This window comes from Physeter macrocephalus, chromosome 11 (genome assembly GCF_002837175.3).
Source record: "Physeter macrocephalus isolate SW-GA chromosome 11, ASM283717v5, whole genome shotgun sequence".
NCBI classification, from domain to species: Eukaryota; Metazoa; Chordata; class Mammalia; order Artiodactyla; family Physeteridae; genus Physeter; species Physeter macrocephalus.
In genome coordinates this window covers 12402326-12416626 of record NC_041224.1, presented here as the reverse complement: position 1 = coordinate 12416626, position 14301 = coordinate 12402326, and the positions used below count along the sequence as shown (strand labels likewise).

The 14301-nt window shown below is 44.1% G+C and overlaps 1 protein-coding gene across 1 annotated transcript in view; it reads right to left on the bottom strand.

Moving 5' to 3' along the window:
* The window catches only part of LOC102986058 (protein FAM107B), a 147485-nt gene extending 136201 nt beyond the window's left edge, over nucleotides 1-11284 (bottom strand). The window contains exon 1 of the mRNA XM_055087753.1: nucleotides 11275-11284. Within this exon, the coding sequence (XP_054943728.1) occupies nucleotides 11275-11284 (10 nt within the window). The remainder of the gene's footprint in view (nucleotides 1-11274) is intronic.
* Between the last annotated feature and the right edge of the window lie 3017 nt (nucleotides 11285-14301).

Sequence of the window (14301 nt, the reverse complement as noted above, 5' to 3'; positions counted from 1 at the left end):
GGCTCCGGACACGCAGGTTCAGCGGCCATGGCTCACGGGGCCCAGCCGCTCCGCGGCATGTGGGATCCTCCCAGACCGGGGCGCGAACCCGGTTCCCCTGCATCGGCAGGCAGACGCGCAACCATTGCGCCACCAGGGAAGCCCTTGAAATCTTTTTATGAACAACATTAAAGCCCCTTCCCTTATGTTATTGTTTTGGGGGTTGTGAAATCAGTCTTATTTGTATACAGTTACTTTTTTTCATTACAAAACTTGTAGCATCTCATTATGGCAAATTTGGAAAATAGATTAATTCATCCCTAATTCCAATATGCATTTAAGAACCATGAAAATGTTTATTGCATACTTATGGTGCTAGAAGCTAGGACTATAAAGGTAAACAACTACTGTGAACATTCTGTTTCCTTTCCCTCCATTTTGTAAAGCTCTGCAAGCTATGCATCGGTTTTTGTGTTTTGTACTTGTAATTATGGTAAATAATTTTATATCCTCTGTTTTTCACTTCACATTAAATCATTAGCTTTTCCCCATTTTACTACATGACTAAATTTTTAATAATTTAATAATATATACTCATAGTGAAAATTTAAATGTTATTTAAAAAATAAAAACAACCCAGTCAAAAAACAACAAGACACCTCTACACACCTACTAGAGTGGCCAGAATCCAAAACACTGACAACACTAAATTCTGGCAAGGATGTGGGCCAACACGCAATTTCATTCACTGCTGGTGGGAATACAAAATGGTACAGCTTGGAAGACAGTTCGGCGTTTTTTTTACAAAACAAAATACACTCTTACCATAGGATTGAGCAATTGTGCATAAGGTGGATATAAGTATTGTATAAACAACTGGCAGGGGTAAGACATGTCCACACATGATTGTAAATCATGGGCCATAAGGGAGGTCTTGGTGAGATTACTTCTCAGTATGTCCTCCATTATTACATCAAGACTATAGAATTGACCTTGGACCTTCAAGCCTAGGTGTGATTTTAATAGATGAATAGATACTCTGTCAGTGGGGTGTAGGATGTATAAGAGCAGGTGAAATCTGGATGCACAGAGACCTGTTAGGAAACTATTAAAATAGTTTGGACATGAGGGAATAATGACCCAAAATGGAGTGTAACAGCAAGACTGAAAAAGTTGGAATAGATACGAGAAACATGGCAAAGGAACTCAATAAGAATGATACAGAGGTTAAGTAGAAAGAAGGAATCAAACATGGCCTTGACGCTTGAAACCAAGGTGGACAGTGACACCATAAACAGAAATCATACAATTGGATAGAAGAACCAAGTTTTAGGGAAGTTTATTATATTTTTGATTCTACCAGATTTAAATATAATGTCCCAATAGAGTGAAGTAGATTTAAAACACAGATACTCGGGACTTCCCTGGTGGCACAGTGGTTAAGAATCCACCTGCCAATGCAGGGGACACGGGTTCAAGCCCTGGTCCGGGAAGATCCCACATTCTGCAGAGCAACTAAGCCCATGCGCCACAACTACTGAGCCCGCGTGCCACAACTACTGAAGCCCACGTGCCTAGAGCCCGTGCTCCGCAACAAGAGAAGCCACCGCAATGAGAAGCCCGCGCACGACAAGGAAGAGGAGCCCCCGCTTGCCCCAACTAGAGAAAGCCCGCGCGCAGCAACGAAGACCCAACGCAGCCAAAAATAAATAAATAAAATTAATTAATTAATCTAAAAAATAGAACATAGATTCTCAACTTCACCAAACTTTAAAAAAAAAAAGGTAAAGACTCTCATTTCTTTACTTCATCTCCATCAAAGCATGACTTTATATGCCCAGGGCAAATTCCAAGAACTCATCCTACCCCAGCTCTCCCTCCTTACAAGAAACTGGGAAGGTTAACCTTTCTAAAGGGCATCCGAGCTAAGATCCCTGCTGATAAACTTGCTCAAATCAGAAGGATATAAAATCAACCGTCTCATATGGTACTGCTCAGAAATTCTTAACTCTGTCCAGAAGACATTTGGTATTTGCAGAGTTGCTGAAATGGCTAAGAGGGTAGGACTTTGGACTCAAGCAGACTTGTGTTGGGATAAATGAACTCTTTAAACTTGAGTTCCCTTATCTGCATAGTGGGAATAATATAGTACCAATTCCATAGCGCTGTTAAGAGGATCAAATAAGAAATCCATGTAAAGCACTTAGCAAGGTCCTTAATGAATTGCAAGTACGTAATAAATGTTAGATGGTATTATTGTTAAGTACCAGGTCGGCATGGTTACCAGATGTTTTATGTTCAATTGTTAGAAAAGAACAATTCAGATGATGTGATCATGAATATGCAAAAATCAAACATGGCAGCTGGACCAGATTAACTAAGGATAAAATCAGTCCGTTGTAAGAGGTAAAGAACAGAGAAAGTTGTAGTCACCTGAAGGAAGTGATACAATTATCCATTTTCCTGAAACCTTTTCAAATTGTCGGAAGGAACTACATACTGTGAACCCCTTAGAGCAGGGCAGCTATGAGAAGAGTCCAGGCACAGAAAAAAACGGCAAAGCGTGAACTTCCGGAAACATGGCTATTAGGGTTGAGGGGAGTAACTGGTTCCAGGTGAACAAAAAAGCAAGAAGGCAAGACTTCAGGCCCTATCTCAGTACCCAGCATAGCAGCTGGTTCCAGACACCCTTGCTGAACACACAGACAGATGAACTATGTGACCAAAGGCATGGATGCCCCCGTGTTCACAGTGATGGCCAAATACTAGAATTGGGTCTTTGCAAAACCCTGACTTTTTGAGTCCTTGACCTGTTCTGCTTCTATAGCTTGAAAAACGCCAAGGGCAATCTGTCCCTTTTGTCAACTTCTCCTTGGATAGGAAAGCTGAAAATTTCCATGATTACTATGCACACAGGAGTCATGCTCGATCAAAATCCTTGTAAAAGGTGCCAGGCACACAGCCAGATGGGCAAATGCTCACAAAGGGGATCTTACATCAGGCTTGCTGAGCAAAGGCAGAAACAGAAGTCTTTGGCTGCAACCCTGTCAGTGAGAACATGGTGGCTCCTGAGTCCCCACAAAAGGACGAGCCAGAGGAGAAGACTGTGGCCCCTTAGGTGACCCCGAGTCCTGCAACGTCACATGTCATCAAGGTGTGAGCTGGAACACACTTCTAGCGGTTCAGCCGCACCCATCCGTTACGTGGTTCCTTCTCCCGGTGGTACCCTGCACAGCTGCCAAACGTTTGTAATCCTCCATTCCTGAAATCATGAGAAGCCTCTGAAGAGTACAGTGTTAGCCTCTTACAAAGAAGAAACCATCACTGCGGGGAACTTCAGAGAACTGTGTAAAGATCACTGGCCGAGGTAAGTGCTTGTCAGCTTGAATAGCATGCCCTCCGGTTTCTATAGCAACAGCCCCTGCATCATCTTACCTGCTCCTCAAACCACAGGCAGGATGGGGAGGGAACATCTAGAGGATGCAACCCCAGCTGATTGTTTTTTAATCACTTAAGGATGCAGGCCTGGTTTGGCCAGTTTCTGGCCAAATTTCTTGAGAGAAATCAGAACCTAGATTTTTACATGAAATTTTCCACTTTTTAAACATTGACAACCGATTGAAAAAAAATTTTAAAGACTGTGGGCCAAACGAAACACATCTATAAGCTGAGTTGGCCCTGTTTGTAACATCAGCCATAAGCAGTTAAAATCAACTTGCAGGAGTTCGGAATTACTCACTGTTTCTGAATATCTGTGTAGCTCGTAGACTGAATATCAGCTCTTGGCTATAATTTGGTTGAGAAAGTTGTTCGTTAACATTTTACCATCATGTTTGATTGTCTCCTTCTCCCATCATCTCTCTGTGATGAAGGATAAGGAACCAGAGGTGTTCTTTCCTAAGCTGTTTGTTTTTAACCAGGTTCGAAACAGGGTAGATGATTATTCCTGTGCACATGGATCCAATCAGTAACTAAGCTGAACGCGAGGGCCCCGTTCGGGGCTCAGAAAGAAATGCTTCAAATCCACTCGGAGACTCAAATCAAGCAAGTTCAAAATGAATCAGACCACGGCAGTGCCTGAGCAAATATGCTCGGTGACAGTCAGCTTCAAGACGGAAAACGCTCACTCCTTCTTCCTGATCCTTAACCATCCCCAGTGGACAGGGAAGGAGGGAGGGCTGCAGTCAGAAAAAGGGGATTTTAAGAAGCTTGGCTATGCCACCATTTTGACCAGTTAATAAGGTAGTAATCAAAGCAGCTATTTTGCATTTAGGTAGTAAAAAAATTTTTTTTGAAAGGTTTTCTTTTTTGAGATTTCAACCAGGTTCATGGATGCTTTTAAATATGTTATGATGAGTTCAGTGCAGGGACTGTCAGGGGACCCTCTCTTAGTTGGGATTGCCCCGGTTTACGCAGGAGGTGGAGGATACACCAGGAGGGGAGTGGGGCGCAGAGATGGGAGGGGGGCAGCCGGCACGGGGCTTTATCCAGCCAGCTACTTCCGGGGGTGACTGGGGCTTGACTCCGTGGGGCAACCTGGGAGCCGGCGTGGCCCGTGCTCCCCAGCTGTGCTCCCCAAGGGGCCGGACAGCAGAGGTATCGGTTCATCCAGTCCCACCAGTGATCGCTCGAGGGCTACTCCTGAGGGGTCTTAGAGCAGGTTCTGGAAGAGAAAGCCTCAGGCAGAGGCCTGCAGGTGCCGGAAGTGGAGCAGGTGTGCACTGAAGCGGAAGGTGGGAGACAGGGCGCACCCCCAACGTCATCCATCCCGCCTCCGCGGTCTTTGATACGGACAATCACGTTTTCCCAGTATTACATAAAGTGCTGCACAAAAGCAGCTGTAGGACAAGTCCCTTACTGTCTTTTCAACCATGTTGCTTGACCCTGTGTCCCCTTCAATAAACAAATTCAGTAACAGTGGCCGATCCACCAGGAATCACTGAAGCGTGTAGCAAAGTACGGCTGCCATGAAGCCCAGTTGAACTGGAGCGTAGGGAGAGCAAGGAAATAAAGCAGCCGACTTCAGGGCCCCCAGGACCAAAAATGCCACTTCACTGAAATGTTTGCAGAGAAACATGGGTAAAGAGCAACAAAAACCACGACAACAACAATCTGTGAGATGGAAAAACTTCACGTTTTCTCTCCTCAGAGCCTTTGTGACAATGATCAGCTGGAATTTCTAGATGGTGATTTTTGCACTCCTCCTACCCTGAGAACAGGAGGGAAGGTACACTCCCAGGAGAGAGCTGGGTGGGCATCCGAGTACGCTGCATGCAACACAAGTGCCATCTTCTTATTCATGCGCGGGGGAAGGAAGTGGGAAGTGGAAGTGGGTAGAGAGATTCCCCCAGGATGGAAACCTTTAAAGATCATCGCTGTACAGTTTGATTTATTTAATGCGCGTGCTACTTTAATCATTGCTGCTTTTGTATATTAATGTCACCTTCCCAATTCTTTGCCCTCTAAGGGGTTCTTACGAAGACCCAATAACACATTTTAACCAAACAACAAAATAATAAAAGAAAGTGAAATAGGGCAGAAACACATCTTGTGACACACACACACACGCGCGCGCGCGCACACACACACACATTAGGCAATTCTGCTCCAAGTATTACCGCACTGAAGATTTCTATCCTGGCAACCGATTGACGTTATGACCTGGATGAACTTCTGGAAAGCTCTCTGACTGCATGTCCACTATGCTAAGGGGACACAGGATCGGATGGAGAGTAGAGTACAAGACAAAGCTGGCAGGGTGTCTCACCGTGCACACGCGCACAGTGTCAAAACCAACCATCAGCTGTGCAGGTGCATTTCTGCTTCTCCTCAAGGCACAGGTGCCCACCAGTCAACAACGCATCAGGTGTACCTTGAACACAGAGCGCTAAAGCAAACCCTCATTTTCTTTAAACTTGTATTTTCCCATTTACAAACAATAAGCAGTCTGTTGAATTTCCTAAATAAAAGATCTGGAAATTCAAATCCAAATTACAAAAACCTATCAGCTCACACCAGTCAGAATGGCCATCAGCAAAAACTCTGCAAACAATAAATGCTCTCTGCCCATGGGGGGAGGAGAAAAAGCCAAGCGTGCTCTCTGGGTGATGCTTAGGAGGACGTATGCTGTGGTTTCAGAGCCGTGGGTGGTATCATCACTTAAGAGCTTTTTGTCTAGGAGAGCGCTGAGAACTTGGAAACCCGATTTCCTCCATCTGACACCTTCTTGATGCGAAAGGTAGTGAGCTGGGAGCCGAGTGACATATATTTTTTTTTTTTTTGTGGTACGCGGGCCTCCCTCTGCTGCGGCCTCTCCCGTTGCGGAGCACAGGCTCCGGACGCGCAGGCTCAGCGGCCATGGCTCACGGGCCCAGCCGCTCCGCGGCATGTGGGATCCTCCCGGACCGGGGCGCGAACCCGGTTCCCCTGCATCGGCAGGCGGACGCGCAACCACTGCGCCACCAGGGAAGCCCCCGACTGACATATTTTAATAGGCAGGCCAGGAAGTCTCCCATCACCGCAGACATGAAGCCTTCCCGGGCTGGCCACCCTCTCCTGCCAGAGGCAAACAATGCCCCCGGCCCCATCCCCCAACGCCCGGTCACCAGAGAAACATCTCCTTGGATTCTAGGGCAAGTCCAACTGACTTCACAGGTGAAGAAAATCCAGGCAAAAAGAAAAAGACTTTTTCCTACTGAACCTGATAATGCAGAATCTGTAAGTAAATTCTAGAAACACCTTCCTCTCTACGAATATATGTTAGAGCCCGTGGCCTCCTGTCCAGTGGTGTTTTAGTTCTCGGAATAGGGAATGTGTTACCCTCAGAGGACTTCGTTCCTTTGATGGGCCTCCAGCAGCAAGCAGGTTGCTGCCATCACTGCTTCGGAAGAATGTATGTGGTAGTGAACATCGAATCACTATTATTTGAAGTAGACACAGTTATAGCGGGGTTCCTTAGACTAAAATAAAAGTATGGCAGCAAAGTCCCATAAAGGAGTTTCAGGGAGAAGATGACTGCTGAAAGTAATCTACAACCCCCAGTAGCATTTTCTCTAATAAAAGGCCTCCCAGGAATCCTCAGATTATCTGTTCCAAGTTTCAGAGAATGGCAAGAAAGTAAATTCAGGATAAAGGAGGCACACCACCCTCCTGTTTTCTAACTTCCCTACCTGAACAATTTTCTATTCATTGGCTGCAGCCTCAGAAAGACCAGTAAGGAAGATAACCTTTTGGTGCAGTCAGAATGGAGTTTGACTGAAATACAGCTGGCTGGAGCAGAAACCTCATTTGGACTGTTCTACTATGATGTGAAAGGAAAAGCAGACATTTTGTCTGAATTATCAGAGACTCGGTCTCATTTTCGTCACCTCCCAGGGCTCTCAGCCGGAAAGCCTGACTTCTGAGTCTCCTCGGGGGCCCAGCCTCACACACAAAGTAACATCACATCGCTTAAGAAGCTGCACAGTGGAACCCTGGTCTCACTTCCCCAGAAAGGTTACAAAAATACATACATTTTTCCCTCATGGCATCCATTTTTAGTTAAAGAACTTTAACCGTTTGGGGTTCGTTACTTTACACTTGAATAACCTACAAACCACAGGAAATGAAAATTTGACTAAGTGCAGATGACACAGACAGCCACCTCTGAAAGTGTGCTGGGGCCCACTTGGCCCTAGGTGACCTTTAGCAAAAGGAGAACATTCAGATGAAATTCTTTGACAGTCATAGAATGGTTTCTTGCCTCTTATGAACAAAGTGTTGCAATCTTGGGGCCCTAACAGCACAGGGTGAATGCAAACTAAAAGATAATATGGATTCCACAGAGTCTTCTTGGATTTTAAACACATTTAAAATTGTTTCAGCATTCAAAAGTACTTGGCTTGCTTCTAAAGCAATGCATGGCAAGAGACGTGGCAAGATAGAGCCAACATTTTTAAAACACATATTACTTTTTTTTTTTGGTGGGGGGAAACATAGCCATCAGAAAGGATGCAATTAATTTTTAAAAAGAATTCTCTCAAGAAAGCATAGCTGTCCCATTGATTGGTCTCATTGCCCGCAAGGGAATGAATGAATGAATACATTAAGATATGATGGGCCACCTCTGAAAATTTGCTCATCTCCCTCTTTCTAGAAAACCGGTACTACATAATATCTATCCCTTTGGCTACAAATAAGATTAGCCTAAGCAAGATCTGTTGTTTTTTTCTGTCAGCTATAAACCTGAGTCTCTGTACTAAGAAAAGTAATGCTCTGTTTTAATCTTATTCAATATCGATGCTTTTTATAAGCTGTTGTATGTATGTGTGATTCTTGCCTTGTTCCAAGGGCCTTTCAGTAGAATAAAAAGAGATTAAATGAAGGCTGATCATATAATTTCTTCCCTACAATGAAAAGAGCAATCACAGGCGGCTCTGGGAAAGGAACACTTTCCATGGAGAAGCAAAACGGAAAGAGCAATTATCCAGGGAAAGAAGGACCTGAGAGAGAGGGGGGCCTGAGCCACGCAGACCAAAAATCTGACAACTCTGATACAGTAGCTGCTTAGAAACAAGGCATACACCCAGGTGAGAACATGTAGACTAGTTCCTACCCTGTCCTCAGCACCTTCCAATAACTGGCTTATTGGGTCACATTGTCAGGCTTCAAACTGTGCCTTCTTGCTGATGTAGAGTTCTCCCTGGTTGGAATTACAGCCTCCTCCTTCACTGTCAGTAAAGCATCTTTGTTTTTTTTTTCTCTATTATATGAGCAACATCATGGCCGCATCAAAGGATCTTTTAAGTATATGGAAACCTCTTCACCATAATACCTCCATCTCATCACCATTTTTCATGGGTCCACTACTTCATTCTTCCTTGTCTCTGGGCAGAGTGATAAGCTTAACCCCAGTTTAGCTTCCCATCCTTTTCGTTACTTTTGCCTTGAATGTTGTATCAGAAGGGTATAATAATTCTTTAAAATGGCGCCTTTTGATAAAGGATCCAGCCTCACTTGTAAACAGACATAATCCCTGCTCCGAAGGAACACACAGTCTGATGGGATCTTCATTGCGTGGCCCCATAACTCAGGGCCATCCAATGCTCAGGTTGAGAAAGTGTCTAACCAGGCATTCCGGTTGTAGCCAGAAATGCCTCTCTTCTTTAATTGTTTGCTGATGTTTAAAATCCCTTTAACACCACCACATTGTTCTCATTCCACAGGTAGATTTGTGGCTTAAAATACCAACAGGCTGAACAAGAAGCAACACAATGATGTGAATTAACATGCACCGAGGTGTATGAGCCTGACTGCATGTCCTTCTGAAGGTAGAGAAACTAGGGGATGAGGTAGTGAGAAGGAACCCCACTGAAGAGGTGCGGGGCACCAGAAGGGCAGGCTGGACGTAAGGGTAAGCCTCATCCGTCTAATGAAACTTCCCAGCGCTGGTCTTGCTGAAATGCAGCACCAGCTGACAGCAACCCATGCTGTATCACATTAAAAGGGACTTGTTACAAATGGGCTCTCTATTTGCTCAGCTACATTACCCACAAAGTCAAGGGGGGATGCTACCTGATTCTGAGTAGGCATTAGGGTTCTGTCTATTACAGGCAGATCACATTAAACAAAACCTCAGGGCTTCCCTGGTGGCGCAGTGGTTGAGAGTCCGCCTGCCGATGCAGGGGACGCGGGTTCGTGCCCCGGTCCGGGAGGATCCCACGTACCGCGGAGCGGCTGGGCCCGTGAGCCGTGGCCGCTGAGCCTGCGCGTCCGGAGCCTGTGCTCCGCAACGGGAGGGGCCACAGCAGTGAGAGACCTGCGTACCGCAAAAACAAAAACAAAAACAAAAAAACCCTCAAATGTACATAGATGCTGAATTATTAGAGCTCAAAGGACAGGTAACGATGGTGGTAAAATTTAAATACACTCCCAATTAACCTGTCATTGTCCCCTGGGTGGCCCCTGCAAATATAAATTAGAGACCTCAGGATAAGGTGACAGATGCCAAAGGATCAGGTCATCAGCCAAAAAATGGGCAGAACTCCAAATAGATATCACTTTGGATTCAACTTACAGTATTTGGTTTTCACTTTATAAACACACCAGATAATGTGTCTCTCTTCTCAAATGGATTTCATATCTATCCTTCCAGACCCAACTCCTGTGCTACAATCTCTTGAGAGGACAATAAGTAAAGAAAGCAATCAACAGAAAGATGATTTGGGATCCTAATAAGTGTTATGGAAAAAATAAAAACGGGCAATGGATTGAAGAGTGATTTCAAGGAATGACAAGGTAGCTTCTGGGACTGTACATTTCAGCTGAGAACTACTTGAAGAGAAGGAGCCAGTCATGCAAAGATCTGCAAGGGGAGAGAATCAGAAGAGGCCTGAAACTAAAGCAATGTCTGTTACTGGTGAGGGTAGACACTTGGGAGGGCTGTAGAGGGAGATGCTGGAGCTGGATAATTGCTCATTGTTTCTCCTCCATGTAAATCAGAGCAGGGTGCCAACTACCCCCCGTCACTGTGCATATTCTTTTTGTTACCATTTTTATTTTCTTAATTCTGCACCCTGATTTTCATTAAATTACAAGAACATGACCCTCTATGAGCAGCAAACACATCTGGAGCCCTCTTCTAACCCCTCATCATATAAAACACCAAATTAAAGCCATTGGAAAATAGAAGCTGAGAGTATTACGATTTAGCTTTCATTAGGTCCATTGACCATTAGGTCATTAGCTTTCATTTAGGTCCATTCAACTAATGTTTATTTTTATGACCATTACATCTCATTATCATTACCCATCATAGGCGGAAGCTAAGTTATAAACTCATGATTTGTTTCTTTCCGTATTATCTTAATCGAAGTCCTATTATGGGGTAAATAGCTTTAGCAAAGCTGCATATTTAACTACACACTAACATAAAAAAAACCAGCAAATGCATCTAGATAGCATTTTCCTAGGTAATCATAAATACACCAGTAAAAAACTACACTACTTATTTTAGTATTACTGAATTTGAAATTTCTTCATCATTATCATCATCTACTTTATTGCAAGTATTTGTTCAGCAAGAACTGAAATCAATAAAAGAAAGAAGAAGAAAAAAAGAAGCTATTTTCTGCATCATGACCAGATTGTCCAGATGTCGTGCCTGGAATACATCACAAGTGACATTTCTAGTCATGTTTCCAATCACTGGGAACATACAGATTTTCCTTTGCAATCTGCAGAGCTTTCGGATTCTGCGAGCCTTGCTGTCAGCAATAGCAGCCCAGAAAAGGAGGCGCTGCCCTGAATGGACTCTACCTGCTGCCATCTTCCGTTCCAACCCGAGGCATTGTGGTTCTTTTGGGGATCCCTCTTCTTCCTGAATTCCAGTCCCACAGACCAGAAAAACAGGGAGAAAAGAAAAACAATGCATTAATTTACGGCAACACTTCTTGCAAACCAACTAATTAATATGAGATGAAGCTCTGAAAAAACTAGACCACGCCCTTATGAACTGAGGCTTCAGAGAAGCAACAAATTCAACAATAGCTATTGAACAGAATAACTATGTGGGTGCTGGGTTACAAACCCCACGTGCCATTCACGTGCAAGCGTCTGACCGTTGCCCCTGGAATTGTACAACCCAGGTGTTCTCTGTGACTAATACATTGGGGGACATCAGTTACTTAAACACAGTGGGGTGGGTTTCTCTGTGAGAGAAAATTTCTCCAAGTACATATGATGCAACGAAGAGAATTATGTTTTCTTTCTCACAATTGAAAAGGCTGATTTCGTGTGCCTTAGAAAATTCTATCCCGGCTCACAGTTATTTTTATCTCTGGGAAGGTGAGCAAACGCATTCTTCTCTGAGTTCTGGTATGACATTCTTTAATGACAATGTTGACTCCTATAGCATTGGTCAAAGTAGGTCCAGCTAGGAGGGGGGATGGGGAGGTGTAAATTAAGAGGAATGTCTACATGAGGCTTTTCTAATTTTGTCTGCAAGGTGATTTTATGCTGATACGTTTACTTATTTTTTTTCTTCTTTGAACAAATATTCGTTGAGTTCCTGTAGGAACTAAATCTGTGGGACCTTAATCTTGAGGAAAGATGCCTTCTAACGTCTCATGAATGAATGATACTGTAGGTAGTTCCCTACTCAGCTTCCTCTCTAGGCTGGCACCCTTTCTGCACATACTTTGCTCCTCCTAAGAATTTAGCGCAATGGAAGATGTTCTGGACCAAAATAAAGCATATGGGTGTAGGGTTCCATAAATGATAATGACTCTCTAACCAGAGTGGAACAATGGAACTCAAAAACTGATATTATTTATCATAGGAGCCATGCCCAATTTGTTCTAAGTGTGGAGCTCCTAGGTAATATCTCATCTCATCTGGCTGAGAAGCCACCAGACTCTCAAGCTTGGTTAGTAAGATAAATAAATATCCTTTTTAATTCATAAAGATTAGTTTCATTAAATCACCATCAGTATCAACTCAGAAAGGAATTGATTTCACCTGTGTTTTGGGGAACAAATTTTTTTCAGAGATCAAAAATCATCTTCAAATGTTTAACACCAGGGACCAGTTTCAAACATTTTTCCTACTCTTAAAACCCATGAAATTGTATTGACACAGGCAATTCGGTCAAACAGGCCTTCGGTCCCATTATCTAGATTTTATACATTACAAGAAATTTTAATGACCTTTGCTTCCACAATTACATTTCTAAAAAGGATGTGAATTAATAGATACCAAGGACATGTAAATGATAAAAAAGCCCCATTACACAGCAACTAAACGCAGCAAATAATTTCTTGTTTCACAAGGCCCAACAGAACAGTATAGAATAAAAACGTGAGGAGTCATTTTATAATATAGCCACAGGGAAAGTCTCTCAACACACCAAAATAATCTAGATAAAGTTGTTTCATGGATGAAAGGATTCTCCTTTGAGCCAATAGGACTGTTTACTTTTTTCATTCCTCTGAATTCCAGAACTGTGAAATAACTCAGCCCTTTAACTTTCTTCCAAGCATATTTATTACTTCATTTTAAGTTTCCCCTCCCCCAGTCTTCTCATTAATTAGTAAAAATTGCAAAGCCCTGGAAGGATCTGCAGATGGAAGGATATTTGGAATCCGTCTGGCCAGAGAGCTCTCAGCATAGAATAAACAAGCATCTGTCTTCAATAGTATAAACTATGTTCTATTTAGAGAAAAAAGGCTGAGCTCCGTAGATTCTTGAGTTTCTTCTCTTCAGTGCAAGTCTGTGATTTGCTGAATTTGTTCTTACTGGCTTTTTCCCAGCAAAGCTAGAATAAAATGACAACAGGCCAACTGTAGTAGACATCTGTTAATGTTTCTGCCTGGCATTCACTCACACTTTCTAATAAGTATGTCCTGATTTCCTCTTTAAAGTCATCCTTTCCCCCTCCTAATGAATTGTGGTTCCTATGAAACCACCTCAGTCCACACACACACACACACGCACACACACACACCTCCCTCCTCACCGCTCCAGGGGTGATCACGTGACCCGGGGCTGCGCCGATCAGTCTGGTGCATTTCCCTGTGATTTGTGCAGAGTGGTCATATGACCCAATCTGGGCTAATGAGAGATTTTCTCTGCACTTCCAGGAATACGGCTTCTATTCTTACCCACTGGTCCCAAATCCTGAGACAACTGTGGAGTGAGGGTTGGGCTGCTGCTGTCACACGCAGCTGGGACAGAAGCCCACACAAAGGAAGGCAGAGCCAAGAGATGGACTGAGTCCTGATGATATCATTAGAGCCCCTGATCCAGCCATGCCTGAAGCGAGATTAACCATGGACCTTTTGGCCTAAGTGACCAATTATATTTCTTTTTATCTTTAAAAATACAGCCAGGACTTCCCTGGTGGTCCAGTGGTTAAGAATCCGTGCTTCCAGGGCAGGGGGCATGAGATTGATCCCTGGGTTGGGAACTAAGATCCCACATGCTGCGTGGTATAAAAAAGAAAAAATGCAGCCGGGGTTCAAATCCTGCTCTGCCATGTAGGAACTCCGTGAGCCTCAGTTTCCTCATCAACGCTAATAAATGTAATAGTTTATGTTTTTGTGGGGTTGCTGTGAAGATCAAATGAGGTGATGGATAGAAGAATACCACATGGGGCTTCCCTGGTGGCGCAGTGGTTGGGAGTCCGCCTGCCGATGCAGGGGACGCGGGTTCGTGCCCCGGTCCGGGAGGATCCCACGTGCCGCGGAGCAGCTGGGCCCGTGAGCCATGGCCGCTGAGCCTGCGCGTCCGGAGCCTGTGCTCCGCAACGGGAGAGGACACAACAGTGAGAGGCCCGCGTACCGCAAA